The sequence below is a fragment of the Chaetura pelagica genome, unplaced genomic scaffold (genome assembly GCF_000747805.2).
Source record: "Chaetura pelagica isolate M959 unplaced genomic scaffold, ChaPel_1.0 scaffold490, whole genome shotgun sequence".
NCBI classification, from domain to species: domain Eukaryota; kingdom Metazoa; phylum Chordata; class Aves; order Apodiformes; family Apodidae; genus Chaetura; species Chaetura pelagica.
Genome location: NW_009951936.1, coordinates 622810 through 634328, shown reverse-complemented (window position 1 = coordinate 634328; position 11519 = coordinate 622810). Strand labels below are relative to the sequence as shown.

General features: G+C 44.1%; 2 protein-coding genes across 2 annotated transcripts in view; one reads left to right on the top strand and one right to left on the bottom strand.

Annotated features, from left to right (window-relative positions):
- Positions 1-8499, bottom strand: part of CTC1 (CTS telomere maintenance complex component 1) — a 15362-nt gene extending 6863 nt beyond the window's left edge. The window contains exons 1-9 of the mRNA XM_009996518.1: positions 8455-8499; positions 6830-7099; positions 5245-5438; positions 3471-3615; positions 2770-3072; positions 2488-2616; positions 1922-2148; positions 258-426; positions 5-177 (exon numbers count right to left, since the gene is read on the bottom strand). Coding sequence (XP_009994820.1) covers positions 5-177; positions 258-426; positions 1922-2148; positions 2488-2616; positions 2770-3072; positions 3471-3615; positions 5245-5438; positions 6830-7099; positions 8455-8499 — 1655 coding nt within the window. The remainder of the gene's footprint in view (positions 1-4; positions 178-257; positions 427-1921; positions 2149-2487; positions 2617-2769; positions 3073-3470; positions 3616-5244; positions 5439-6829; positions 7100-8454) is intronic.
- A 605-nt stretch (positions 8500-9104) lies between these two features.
- Positions 9105-11519, top strand: part of LOC104387720 (tumor necrosis factor receptor superfamily member 1A-like) — a 17645-nt gene continuing 15230 nt past the window's right edge. Inside the window, exon 1 of the mRNA XM_009996506.1 lies at positions 9105-9291. Coding sequence (XP_009994808.1) covers positions 9105-9291 — 187 coding nt within the window. The remainder of the gene's footprint in view (positions 9292-11519) is intronic.

Below are 11519 nucleotides of genomic sequence, written 5' to 3'. Positions count from 1 at the left end.
TGATAGTGTGCAGTAGGACCAGGCCAGTCTACGGTTCAGCTCCTGGGTGCCCATGTGCTGTGCCTCCAGGGGGGAAAGAAGCTGTGATGGGCTGAAGCCTTCCCAGCTCTTCTGTTCTGCCACATGCCAAACTGCAGACAAAGATGGGGCCTGGCATGGAGGATTCAGGGTCAAATACTAAGGAAAAAGAAATAAAGAACCAGCTGAATTTCTTCCTGTCAGACAAACAGCAAAAAGCACAACGAGTATTTACTCACCTTCTGCAGGGGACAGTGGTGTATTTTTCCTAGGATTTCATTATAAATATCTCTTGTTTCCTCTCTATTGGGCATCACAGTTTGCAGAAGGGGGACAAGAAACTTCTCAGCAGCTCCAGGGTTTTGGTGCATACGTAACAGTTGACGGTGCCCATAGAAACAAGAAAACCTGAAGAAAAAAAAAAAGACAGAAGCATAAGCAGTCCTCACTTCTTAGTGGGTTGTGCATGTAAGTCAGGAATTCTCTCTGCTTGTTATGAGTGAACATGCTGTGTAGGGCAAAAGCTAAGGAGAATGCAAAAAGAACATGAAAGTGATAAAAAAAAAAAAAGAACCTTTAAGGGTGATGCAGATTTATGTCAGGCAAGCAGACAAGCTACAGGAAAATATACAGAAATGAACAGACTGGCAAAATCTCAAAACCCAAGTGAAAAAAAAAAACAACACCCCAAAATAATCTCCCACTAAGTAGCAGAACTGGCTCTCCATGCATTTTAGCTAAGCTTGATATGATTACTTATGCTAGGTATACATGAGGCTCTTTTACAGGATGCAAAAATCACAAGACTGCAACAGTCACAGATTGCTCTCGTTCCAGTATTTTCCATGTTGCATTCCTTTCAGAAGTTGAGCTCACTGCTTTTGGATCCCTAGAAGTGATGAGGCTTCCTGTTCAAGACACTTAATAACAGAAAGTGAGCTTAAATAAAAAGAGAAGGAGCTAACTCACTAGAACAGCTATCAAGCTGAAGCAGGACTTGGCAATCATATGTAAAGAAAGTGAAAAAGGTCATAAAACCTGAAACTTAAAACTAGCTTCATTCCCAGGGAAAAACTGAAGCTGTTTTACTGGAAAGCATAGTAAAAATTCCTCAGTGCCACTAAAGCACATGAAGACCGAGCATTCTATAAATTGCTACTTGACTGCCCGAGATTAAATATATACATATTTATCCAAGGCAGCAGTTACAGTGATCAACCATTACTCTTCCAAGAAAAAACACAAATGTTTTCAGTAACAGACCACAGAAGTAAATGCAGAATCTGGCCCACAGCTGTCATGCAAACAGAGCACAGCCAACAGGGAGGGCAGGAAACCATCTGGAAGACCCAGAGATAGGCATGTACAGGAAAATCTGCTACAATGGAGGCTCTCAAACAAATGCTGACACTACTGGCAATACTCAGAAGATCTCAAAGTGATGTGCTGAGCAGCTGCTGCTGCTCCTGTGAGCAGCCAGCAGACAAGAGCCTTTAGACTGGTTGTGATATGGTTGTAGCAGCAGCTTCCAGCTCCAGCCTCAGTGACCACCTTAACTTGCCAAGCAAACCATCTTGGTAGGCACACATCCCTACAGTGCTTCTGTATTTCAGGACAAAACTTCCTAGGCATGCTCTGGAGTTCTGCAGCTTCCCAAGAGCAGTGGGCTTACTGAACACGCACTTGAAAATGGACTGGATTTTCTTCTAAGAGCAACTACAAGGTACAGTCAACAGGACACAATGTACAATCTAGTTTAATGGGTTACTTAGGCCAGTACAGTAGCAGCTGTGGCTGCTAGTATCCAAGCAGAGTCATTTTATGAACCCTTGATCTAGAAGACACCCAGGTAGGCTACAAAGGCCATTTACATATCACCTGACTTCAGAAGAAGTGTCCTCACCTCTCCACAAACGTCTCCAAGAGGCTCACCAGCCAGAGGTAAAGTGGCATACCAACATTGTAGCGGAAGAGCAGCTGTAGGTACAGATTTCCTGAAGAGGCTGGAGGCTGGTACGGGGTGCTGAGCCTTGAAAAACTCTTCAGCAAAACAGTGCTGCTCAGGCAAGCACCAAGTACAACAAAAGGGAACGATAGCAGAGGCTTCTGCAGGAGGTGGACATCGATGAGCTGAGATACACAGATACACAACTTAAGAGAGGAGACAGCTGGTCTGCCACCACTCCCCAAAACCATCAGCCCACCCTAAACCTTTTGTCACTCTGCTGGATTGTCTATAAATCCAATGAGCCTGAGGGGCCCCACACTGCTTAGGGAGGAATCAGATAGTAATAATTTTGACTCTCATGACCAAGCCTAGACAGCACAACCCTCAATTTTGTTCCAGATACTTGCTGAAATAATTCCCATGTTCCCTAGTCTTCTGTTCATCCCTATACTTGTGAGCCATACCCAAGGCCCAAGCCTTTTCCACTGAATGCTTTATGTCTTCTAAGTCTCACAACTTACCTCCACACATGCTCCAGGTCGAAGTCCACGTGCAGAATGCAACATCTGCTGGTAAGCAAGGCACAAGCAGACTTTGTTATCCAGTAAAAAGAGACCAGCTTGGGCATTGAGTATTTTCGTGATAGTTCCCTAAATAGAAAGCAAACAAAGTTAGATAAGAACATGAAAGACTCAGAGGCCTAAGAAACATGGAAATAAATTAATGATGAAAATAAAACCTTGAGGCCAGGAGCTGAAACTCTACAGAATGAGTGGGTGAAGGCTAACCCTATGAATCCTTACCAAATATGAAATGATCTTGGACTCTTTTGTTGATCCTGGCCTCTCCTCTTCAACTCCCAGCTCCAAGGAATCACTGAGCTGCTCAGCAGTCTCAAGGAAAGAAGACTGAGTAGATTCTCCTTGCCAAACACTGTCCAGTGGCTGCTCCCTCATCTGGTCTGCACGGTAGGGCAGAAGGCAGGAAGAAACACTGGTGACAAACACCCTTAGTCCAGATTTCTTCAGGCTGGACATACTCAGGCCTGTTATTGAGTACCTGTGACCCAGCTGGAGGGTATGATGCCATGCCAGCTGGCTGGACTTCTAGAGCAGAGAAACCAAAAATGGTATCAGCATTTCCTGCACTGGAAAAAAAACCCTAACTCTTCCCAACCCTAATAACCCCCCCAAAAAAGAAATTTTTCCTTCAGATGACTGCCTCACACTCTTAGAAAATGGGTGATATCTGCAAGATGTTCAGGGACACTGCAACTGCATAATGGAGGAGCACTGTATTTCTGCAGGGCATAGAACTAGGCTTCTTATATACAGGACTATTGGAGGCTGCACGGAATAATAATAACAACAATAACAATAATAGAGAATCACTGCTGAAAGGGAGAATAAATCAAGCCAGGAAGTCAAGAGCAAGCTTCAAAGAATTAATCAGCTAGCACATACACAGAGATAGTGAATTTGTGAACAAAATTCCAAGGACTTACCTGCACCAGCACAGGGACCCAAACAGCTGAGGTGAAGCACTTCAGAAACAAAAAGAAGAATGTCTTGTGACGAATACAAAGGAGAGGCCCAAGTCTGACTAATTCACCTGCCACAGTGAGGTTTGACCTTTTCTTACAAGGAATCCTAGAGGGCAATTAAAGAGACAAAGGAAATTGGAGATGAAAGAAGAACTCAAAAGTATCTCAAAAGCAAAAGAAACAAATATGCAGCATACACCTTCTGGAAATGAAGGATCCAACAGGGTAACATGGACCATCTCTCAGCAACGTTTTCAAAACAGTATTTGGCTGCAGAAGACTTACTTTAATTTTTATCTACTAAAACTGTTTGATATGAAAAAGCGATAATATTTAAAGACAGTAGGATTGTGTTCAAGAGATTCACATGTTCCATTGCAACAGACTGATTATAAAAAGGTTAACCACACACAAGAAGCTAATTATAGGCCAAAAGGAAAAAAAGGCAAAAAAAGCCACAAGAAATTCTTTAGCAGAAAAGAGAACTCAAGACTTTGTAGATTCATACAATGTGACACTGTGGAAGCTCTAAGCCTATAAACAAAAGAATCCTGAAAGCAACAATAAGGAGTCTTCCTAACAAACTTGGCAAAAGGTGAAAGAGCAGCAAAACTGAGAGCAGATGAGAGGGGAGAGGTGACATTTCTTTAGTAATTTCTGTTAGTAATTTCAAACTTTCATTTCAAAAAATGAAAAAAAAATTTAGTTGTTTTCCATTTCGTTTGTCACTTTCATTTCAACTATTGAACTTGAATATAACCATCCCACTTACTCTAAACAAACACATTACTGATTCTAAAAGATACAAACAATTATCTGACTTTTTAAAAAAAAAAAAGAACACCAGGACCTTCACACACACTAGTACCAGCACTTTATTTATAACATTTTTAAAGAAGGAACATGGCAAATTAGTCAGATGTCAGGGAATAGCAGAGGAACTTTATGTTAAAAGCCTGAGAGTGTACACTGAAATACATGATGAGTTTTCTTGTTTGGAAAGGTCTATTGAGCTAAATCAAACACTTAAGTCTGAAGTAAGTTTCTTACAAGCAGATAATCACAATTAAAACAAAAGAAAACTAAAAAGAAACTACGAAACGAAAAGCATCCTGACAAGTGACATTTTATTGTTATGAAGTTAATCCAAGAATTGTCTACTCAAGATGATAAAACATCTAGAAGAACCTAAAATTACAATTTTCAGTAATATTTGCAATTCCATGGGCTACATTTTCATATACACGAAGTATTATTTCCACAAAAGTCAACACTCTTATCAGCTGACATTTAACTGGCACCTTTATCTCAGCAATCTAATAAGACCTGGATTGGTGGTGTATATGAATTTCATATTAAAATCTGGAATTACTTTCAATAATACTTTTGGTTCACTGTAGGTTAAAAAAAAAGTTTTGCTAACCAAAATAGTGAATTTTAGGTTGAATAATCACTTTGTTCTTATGTCCTTTCTGTAGTATCAAAACACATCCAGAAATAATTGAAACTGGTCTATTCTGTCAAAATACAGAATAAAATTTTTCAGTAAAGACCTGGAAAACAGCTGTTTAATGAAAAGTGGCTTTATTGTGTACCTCCTACTTCTACCAGTCAACATTACGCTCCCACTGGTGGCAGAAATAGGATTTGGCTCTTCCTAAGCCAAATGTTCTTCATGGTACCTGCCAAACCAGAGCAACAGTGCATGATGAAGCTGAGCTCAGCAGGTGTTTACCTGGAGGTAAGCAGTGACTCCGCTGCTGCAGGGTAGGCAACTGAAATGCTGTCTGGTGTTTCCTTTGGGACATTTACTGGCACTGGATCCATCAGGATTTCCACATACCCTGCATGCTGGTCTGTCTGTGGTATGTACGACCAGCTTGGGAAGAGGAACAGTGACTCCAGCCACTCAAGTTCAAAATGTAGAAGCTAAGATGAAAGATAAAGAGATAAAAGCTTGAGATGTCACTCATGAGATCCCACCTGGAGTACTGTGTCCAGTTCTGGAGCCCTCAACACAGGAAGGACATGGAGCTCTTGGAGTGAGTCCAGAGGAGGGCCACAAACATGATCTGAGGGCTGGAGCGCCTCTGCTACAAAGACAGGCTGAGAGAGTTGGGGCTGTTCAGCCTGGAGAAGAGAAGGTTCCAGAAAGACCTTACACAGGTCTTCCTTCCACTACCTTAAGGGGGCCTACAGGAAACTGGGGAGGGACTTTTTACAAGGGCTTCTAGTGATAGGACAAGGGGTAACGGTTTTAAGCTGGAACAGGGGAGATTTAGGTTAGACATCAAGAAGAAATTCCTTCCGGTGAGGGTGGTGAGACACTGGAACAGGTTACCCAGGGAAGTTGTGTGCTCCCTCCCTTTAAGTGTTCAAGGCCAGGCTGGATGGGGCTTTGAGCAGCCTGATCTAATGGGAGATGTCCCTGTCCATGAAGGGTGTTGGAACCTGAAGTTCTTCAAGGTCCTTTTGAACCCAAACCATTCTACAATTCTACGAGTTACAGTATCTTTTCTCAGCACTACTTACAATGTTCATTACTACTCTGCCTTTCCATACACATCACAAACTCTTGGTCTACTGCTGGGCTTCAGTACTAAATGAGCAGCGTCTTCTGCCCACTCTCCTATCTTGCATGGAGAACTTCTGTCCTTCCAGATGCAAGTCTGGAACAGATTTGCTGAGGTGACAACTAATTCACTTCAAGGCTTAGTTATGTGCTTATTTTATGTGTTTATTTTCCTAAAATTCTCACCTGCTTTCTTTCCCCCTGTTCAGTTAGAAGTTTATACCAATATAACTTTTTTCTTGTCTTCACCTCCTTGGAAACACAACCTTGGTGCTCTTTCATCACCACTCCAGGGGTTACTGCCTACCTCGATCCCCCTTGCTATGACCTTCAGAAGGCTTTCAATTCAACACCACTGCGATGCAAGCTATTATTTCCTGAAATTATGTCATCAATACTCTCCTGAACACCCAGTACAACTCTCCAGAAATTTATTTCTGCACCATTAGTTGGAATACAAAAAATACAGGCTAATGCTATGACCTCCAGCTCTCCCAGGCCACCTCATACGGTTGAGAATTGCAGAGAACCGTACATTAGGCTGTCTCTTTTTTTCAGTCCAGTGCATTCAATATTTTTTCTCCTAGCAATGACAAATTTGACATATTCTATCCTCTCCTCAGGAACTGAGCTTGCTGTTACCCGACCTGTTACACAGATGTGTTATTTCCAACTGAAGCCCCTGGTAGACTGCAACACTGCCCCAGAAGCGGGAATGAATACAGGAAGCCTCAAACTGAGCACATACCTCACATGGAATTATCCCAGTATTGTCTTTCACATAGAGGCAACCATGTACCAATTTCTCTTTGTCCTCTTGCCTTCCATCTGTTAAATAGCCAACTAAAATCAGGTAACTCCTTGGCAAAGCACTGTACATGGGTATAGAATCTTGTCCTCGATGGGACCATTCTTTAAACTCATTAGTGCTCCAGGTCAGGTGGCTGCAGCATGGTGTGCACTGCTGACACTGTAGGTCAGAGATGGAGATGAAACTGGAAAGAAAACCAAAGGAAGACTATAGAAAAAACTCAGTCTGCAAAGTCTGGGAATTACTGTGATCACCACAGTGGATAAAGTTTGCTTTAAACCATCCACTGGCATTTGTCAGGGGTCTTTCTCAGCTCAGTCAACATGTTCTGCTTGAGCATCCTCACCAAAAAGAGATGCCCTTTGCTACTATGGTCACCTGAGCAGGCACACAGAAGACTTGGAAAAAATAGTAATAATAGAGTTGATAAAATGGAACATACTTTCAAGTACACGTGGGAGGAGGTGACAGGGAGAACAGCTATTAGTTCAGACACTTTTATCTGGAATAAGAGACTCAGTGAGAAAATCCCACCAGCAGCTCAACACAGTTTACATATCAGTAACAAACACATGTAAATACAGACTCATTCTGTCATCCAGTGCTAAGAAGTGCTGAAGTGTAGAATAAACAAGGCTGAACAATTTCCAGATGAAGATTGAGACAGTGGTAGAACAAACTCTCCTGTGGATAGCTTACATGATGCAAAGCTGAGAGACAACAAGACAGTAATCTTAGACTGGGCCTTCACTTACAAGGACACAGCTGAGCTAGCCCTGAATCTTTCCATCTACCCTCCTGGCTTTAGAGAGAGCAGGAAAGGAGGAGATGTAACATTAAATCAACCACATGTTGGGCTGTCTGCAGCTTAGCATCTATCATGCTCAGAGTGACCACAGTACTGAATATGAGAAAACAAGGCATCATCCTCTCTGGATTGTAAGCTTTTCACTAGTTATATGATCATGGCAACATTCATCATCATTGTTTATATTCTGGCTCCCTATGCTTGATAATCAATGCAAGTCCTGTGTCCATGACAGCATCAAGAATGAGGGAGTGAATACAAACTGGTCTCAGCTAGTGATTTTGGTACTTGCTTCCAGTGAGTTTAGCTGACAAATTTAGGTTGTGAAACTGGAGATCTATTACTGATATTCAACACCCACTTGCTCAGTAGCAGGACGTAACCAAAGTCAGAAGGTATGAACTTGAAGAGTTTCATGTGTTAGTCACGTATCTAAAGTTCAAAGACAGAGAAAAGTCTAGACAAGTGATGGGTCTGAATCAGCTACGAATAGTATTTATATTAAAAAAAATAATAATCAGAAGGTATCATTTTATGCAGGTACTTCTGTTGTGTGTTTGGCAGGAATCTGAACAGAAGGAAGATTAGGCGAAAAGGTTATAAGCAAATGCTCCATTCTCAGAGACAGAGGAGCAGTGAGGTGAATACTGATACCTGATCTACAAGGAGAACACAGTGCTGCTCATGTTTTCATCACATGTGCTGACTGCTTTTAAGAAACCAAGACTACAGCACCATGCTGGATCCTGGTTACCACACACAGAGAATTGTACCCTCTTCTGGTGCTCCCAAGCTCCATGGTTAACATGGGTACAATTCTCTGTGTGTGGTAACCAGGATCCCAAACAAATCACTGGCCTCAAACAAGACAGATCTCAATTATCTTCAACTCTTCTCTATGAACTCCTCTGAATATAAACCAAACTGGTTTAAACATAAAATACGGTCTACAGAAAAAAACTGCTTGTGAGATCAGTTTAGTGGGTGTGAAAGACCTACCATCTACATTTATAAATCACTAGTATAAAATTAAAGGCCACATAACCCTAATGAGTTCCAATTGGCCTTCACCCCAAAACCAGCTGCACCAGGGGTTTTTAATGGGCATTCTCCTAAAATAAGTTCAAGCAATAGAGAAATAGATCCAGACAAGCCAAACCTTCCAATCTCAATCTCTTCCAGCAAGCTGCATGTTTTTCACAATGGTAAACCCCCAAAAACATTTTACCAACTAATACCTGGACCACACTCCGCTAGAGTCCTTCCCTGTGAGACCGCACACCCGAAGGCAGAGCTCAGCTGGCCAACAGCCTCGGCACCCGCGCCCAGAAGCAGAACAGCAGGATCCAGCCGGGCAGCCAAGCGCGCTAACACCGTGCAGCTCAGCAGCTCCCTCGCAGCGAGATGCCCTACTTTGGTTACACACTCTGCCCACCGCAGACCAGCCGACACGGCGCTCAATCACGCCGCAGGAGCGACCGGGGGCGCACGGAAGCCAAGAGAAGCCGTGCGGTTACCCAGCCCGACAACACCCCTCCCGCCCTGAAGCAATGTTTCAGCTATAAAACTGTGGTTGTAAACATTCTGCCAGGTCTGTCTTTATAAAGTTAGGCCATCTCATAGCAGCAATTGTATTCTCCCTCCTCAGATTCTTATTATTACAGAGCTGATCTGACTGAGGAACCAGAGCTTGGGTACAGGAGGTCTGCACCTTGTCACTCTGTTCTGTGCTTGACCCTCTATACATCATACCCTTTGGTTGCTGTTACCAAATAAGCAAGGCAGTGATGTTTGCCTGTCCTAAAGCCCTCCTGGGCTTTGTCAACTAGAGCTCTTCAATGGTCATTTGATTAATCTCCTTCCCCACTGGTACAGCTCATCCAGCACTGGTGTCCTGCACCTCCCTGCCCTTGCTTCAGCTCACGCAGACCTTCCAACAGATGTGGGGAGGCTGGTGGTCAGGTCCTTCCTTGTGCTGTCTCTGATGCATAAGGTGACAACAGTAAAGACGTAAGGGTAGACTACAAAGGCATGAAAATAATGTCACCAGGTTCAAGTAGGATTAATCTGTTTCCTAACTGATTTAACAATTCTTTGCACTTCACAAAGCCATACAGTGTGTCATCTATGGCTAAGCAGGAAACATAGCACTGGGAGGCTGTTCAGTACCATAATAAAGCAAAAAGGACAGGCATTTGCCTGGTCTTTTCTTTTGAACCCTCAGCACCTGCAGATCCTCCTCTCTCCAGCCTACTCCATTTTTAACTCTCCTCCACTCTTCAAGTCCAACTACCTGAAATCTCCTTTACTACTTTAGACTTATGGGGGAGGGAAGGAGGGAGAGGGGGGAGGGAAGGAGGGAGGGGAGGAAGGAGGGAGGGAGGGATGGACGAGTGCGGGGGTTTCTCTGGCACTCGTGTGGCTGTAGGGGAACGCGTGTTCTTTCTCCAGGAGGCTGAAGCTCCGTGAGGATGGGTGGGTGTGCCTCCTCCGCTCGTAGGGCTACGTGTGATGAATCCGAAACGCTCAATTAAAGATGTTATTTCCTCCTCTGCCCAAGGTAGTTATCGGTGCGTGAGAGTTTTTCCTCCAGGGGCTAATTTTGCACTGCCCTTGTTCGAGGCAAGGAAATGAACCAGACAGAACTTGGCTGATCTTTTCCATCTCTATTGCTGGAGATGCCTGCAGCATGGTGACAGGTTATCCTGCCGTTTCCTTCCCTCCTAGAACCTGCTGCTGGAAGGACAGAGCCGTTCCAAGCCTGAAGCGTGGAGGAGAGTTGTGCAGCTCTCGTTGTTTTGTCCTGTGTACGTGTGGCACTGCTGGCTCCGTGCAGCAGAGGGGCAGCTCTGTGGGTAGGCACAGTCCTTGGACACCTTTGGCTTTGTCCACAAAAATCCAGGCAGTGCGTAAGGGTGAACCGTGTACAAGTTTTGGGCTTATAGAGGTGAAATGGGCATATTCTTCCAAAGCTTAGTAGCTAAATTTAATGCCTTTGACTGTAGCAGAGAGATAATTGCAGAACAGGGGGAAACATTCACTGTCACAAAGGGGTAGCTGGAAGGTGTGCTGGGTGCTGCAGCTGCCTTCATTCATGGTTCCTCCTGCTAATGATCCCAGCCTCAGTACCAAACAGCCAGTTCCTGTCACCCCTGCCAGTCCAGGGGTCAAGACCAGATAACTTAACACGTGCTGTTTGTTATCTCAAGAGAGGGAATAATTCTGAAACATCATGAGGGAAAGGTCTTAATGGGCAACAAATAAAGGGGAGTTATTTGTCATTAGACACATTCCTTACTGTATTTTTAAACGCTGTTGTTAAGAGTGCACACATTAAATCACAGAATCTTAGGGGTTGGAAGGGACCTCGAAAGATCATCCAGTCCAACCCCCCTGCCAGAGCAGGGTCACCCAGAGCACATCCCACGGGAACGTGTCCAGGTGGGCTTTGAATGTCTCCAGTGAAGGAGACCCCACAGCCTCCCTGGGCAGCCTGAGTGAAGCAGAGCTCACGCACAGGATCACATATCTCCGCACTGTGGATGCAGCTCGTTCATCGCAGCATACACGAAGATGTTTTAAATGAAAACGTACGGAATGGGTACGTAAGCTCTAAATACGCTAGTTTTAGCTGACAAACACCTCTCAAGTTACGAAAAGTACGGCTGACAGGCGAGGCACGTTATCGGGGCGCTTCTAAGACTGCAGCGAACCTCCTTCGACGCCCTTTTCCTCTGCGTTTTCTGGCAGTCCGCAGCCAAGGCGATGCCCACGGGCGGCTGCCCCTCCCGCAGCCCTCCCGTGCCGGTGCCGGGGCGG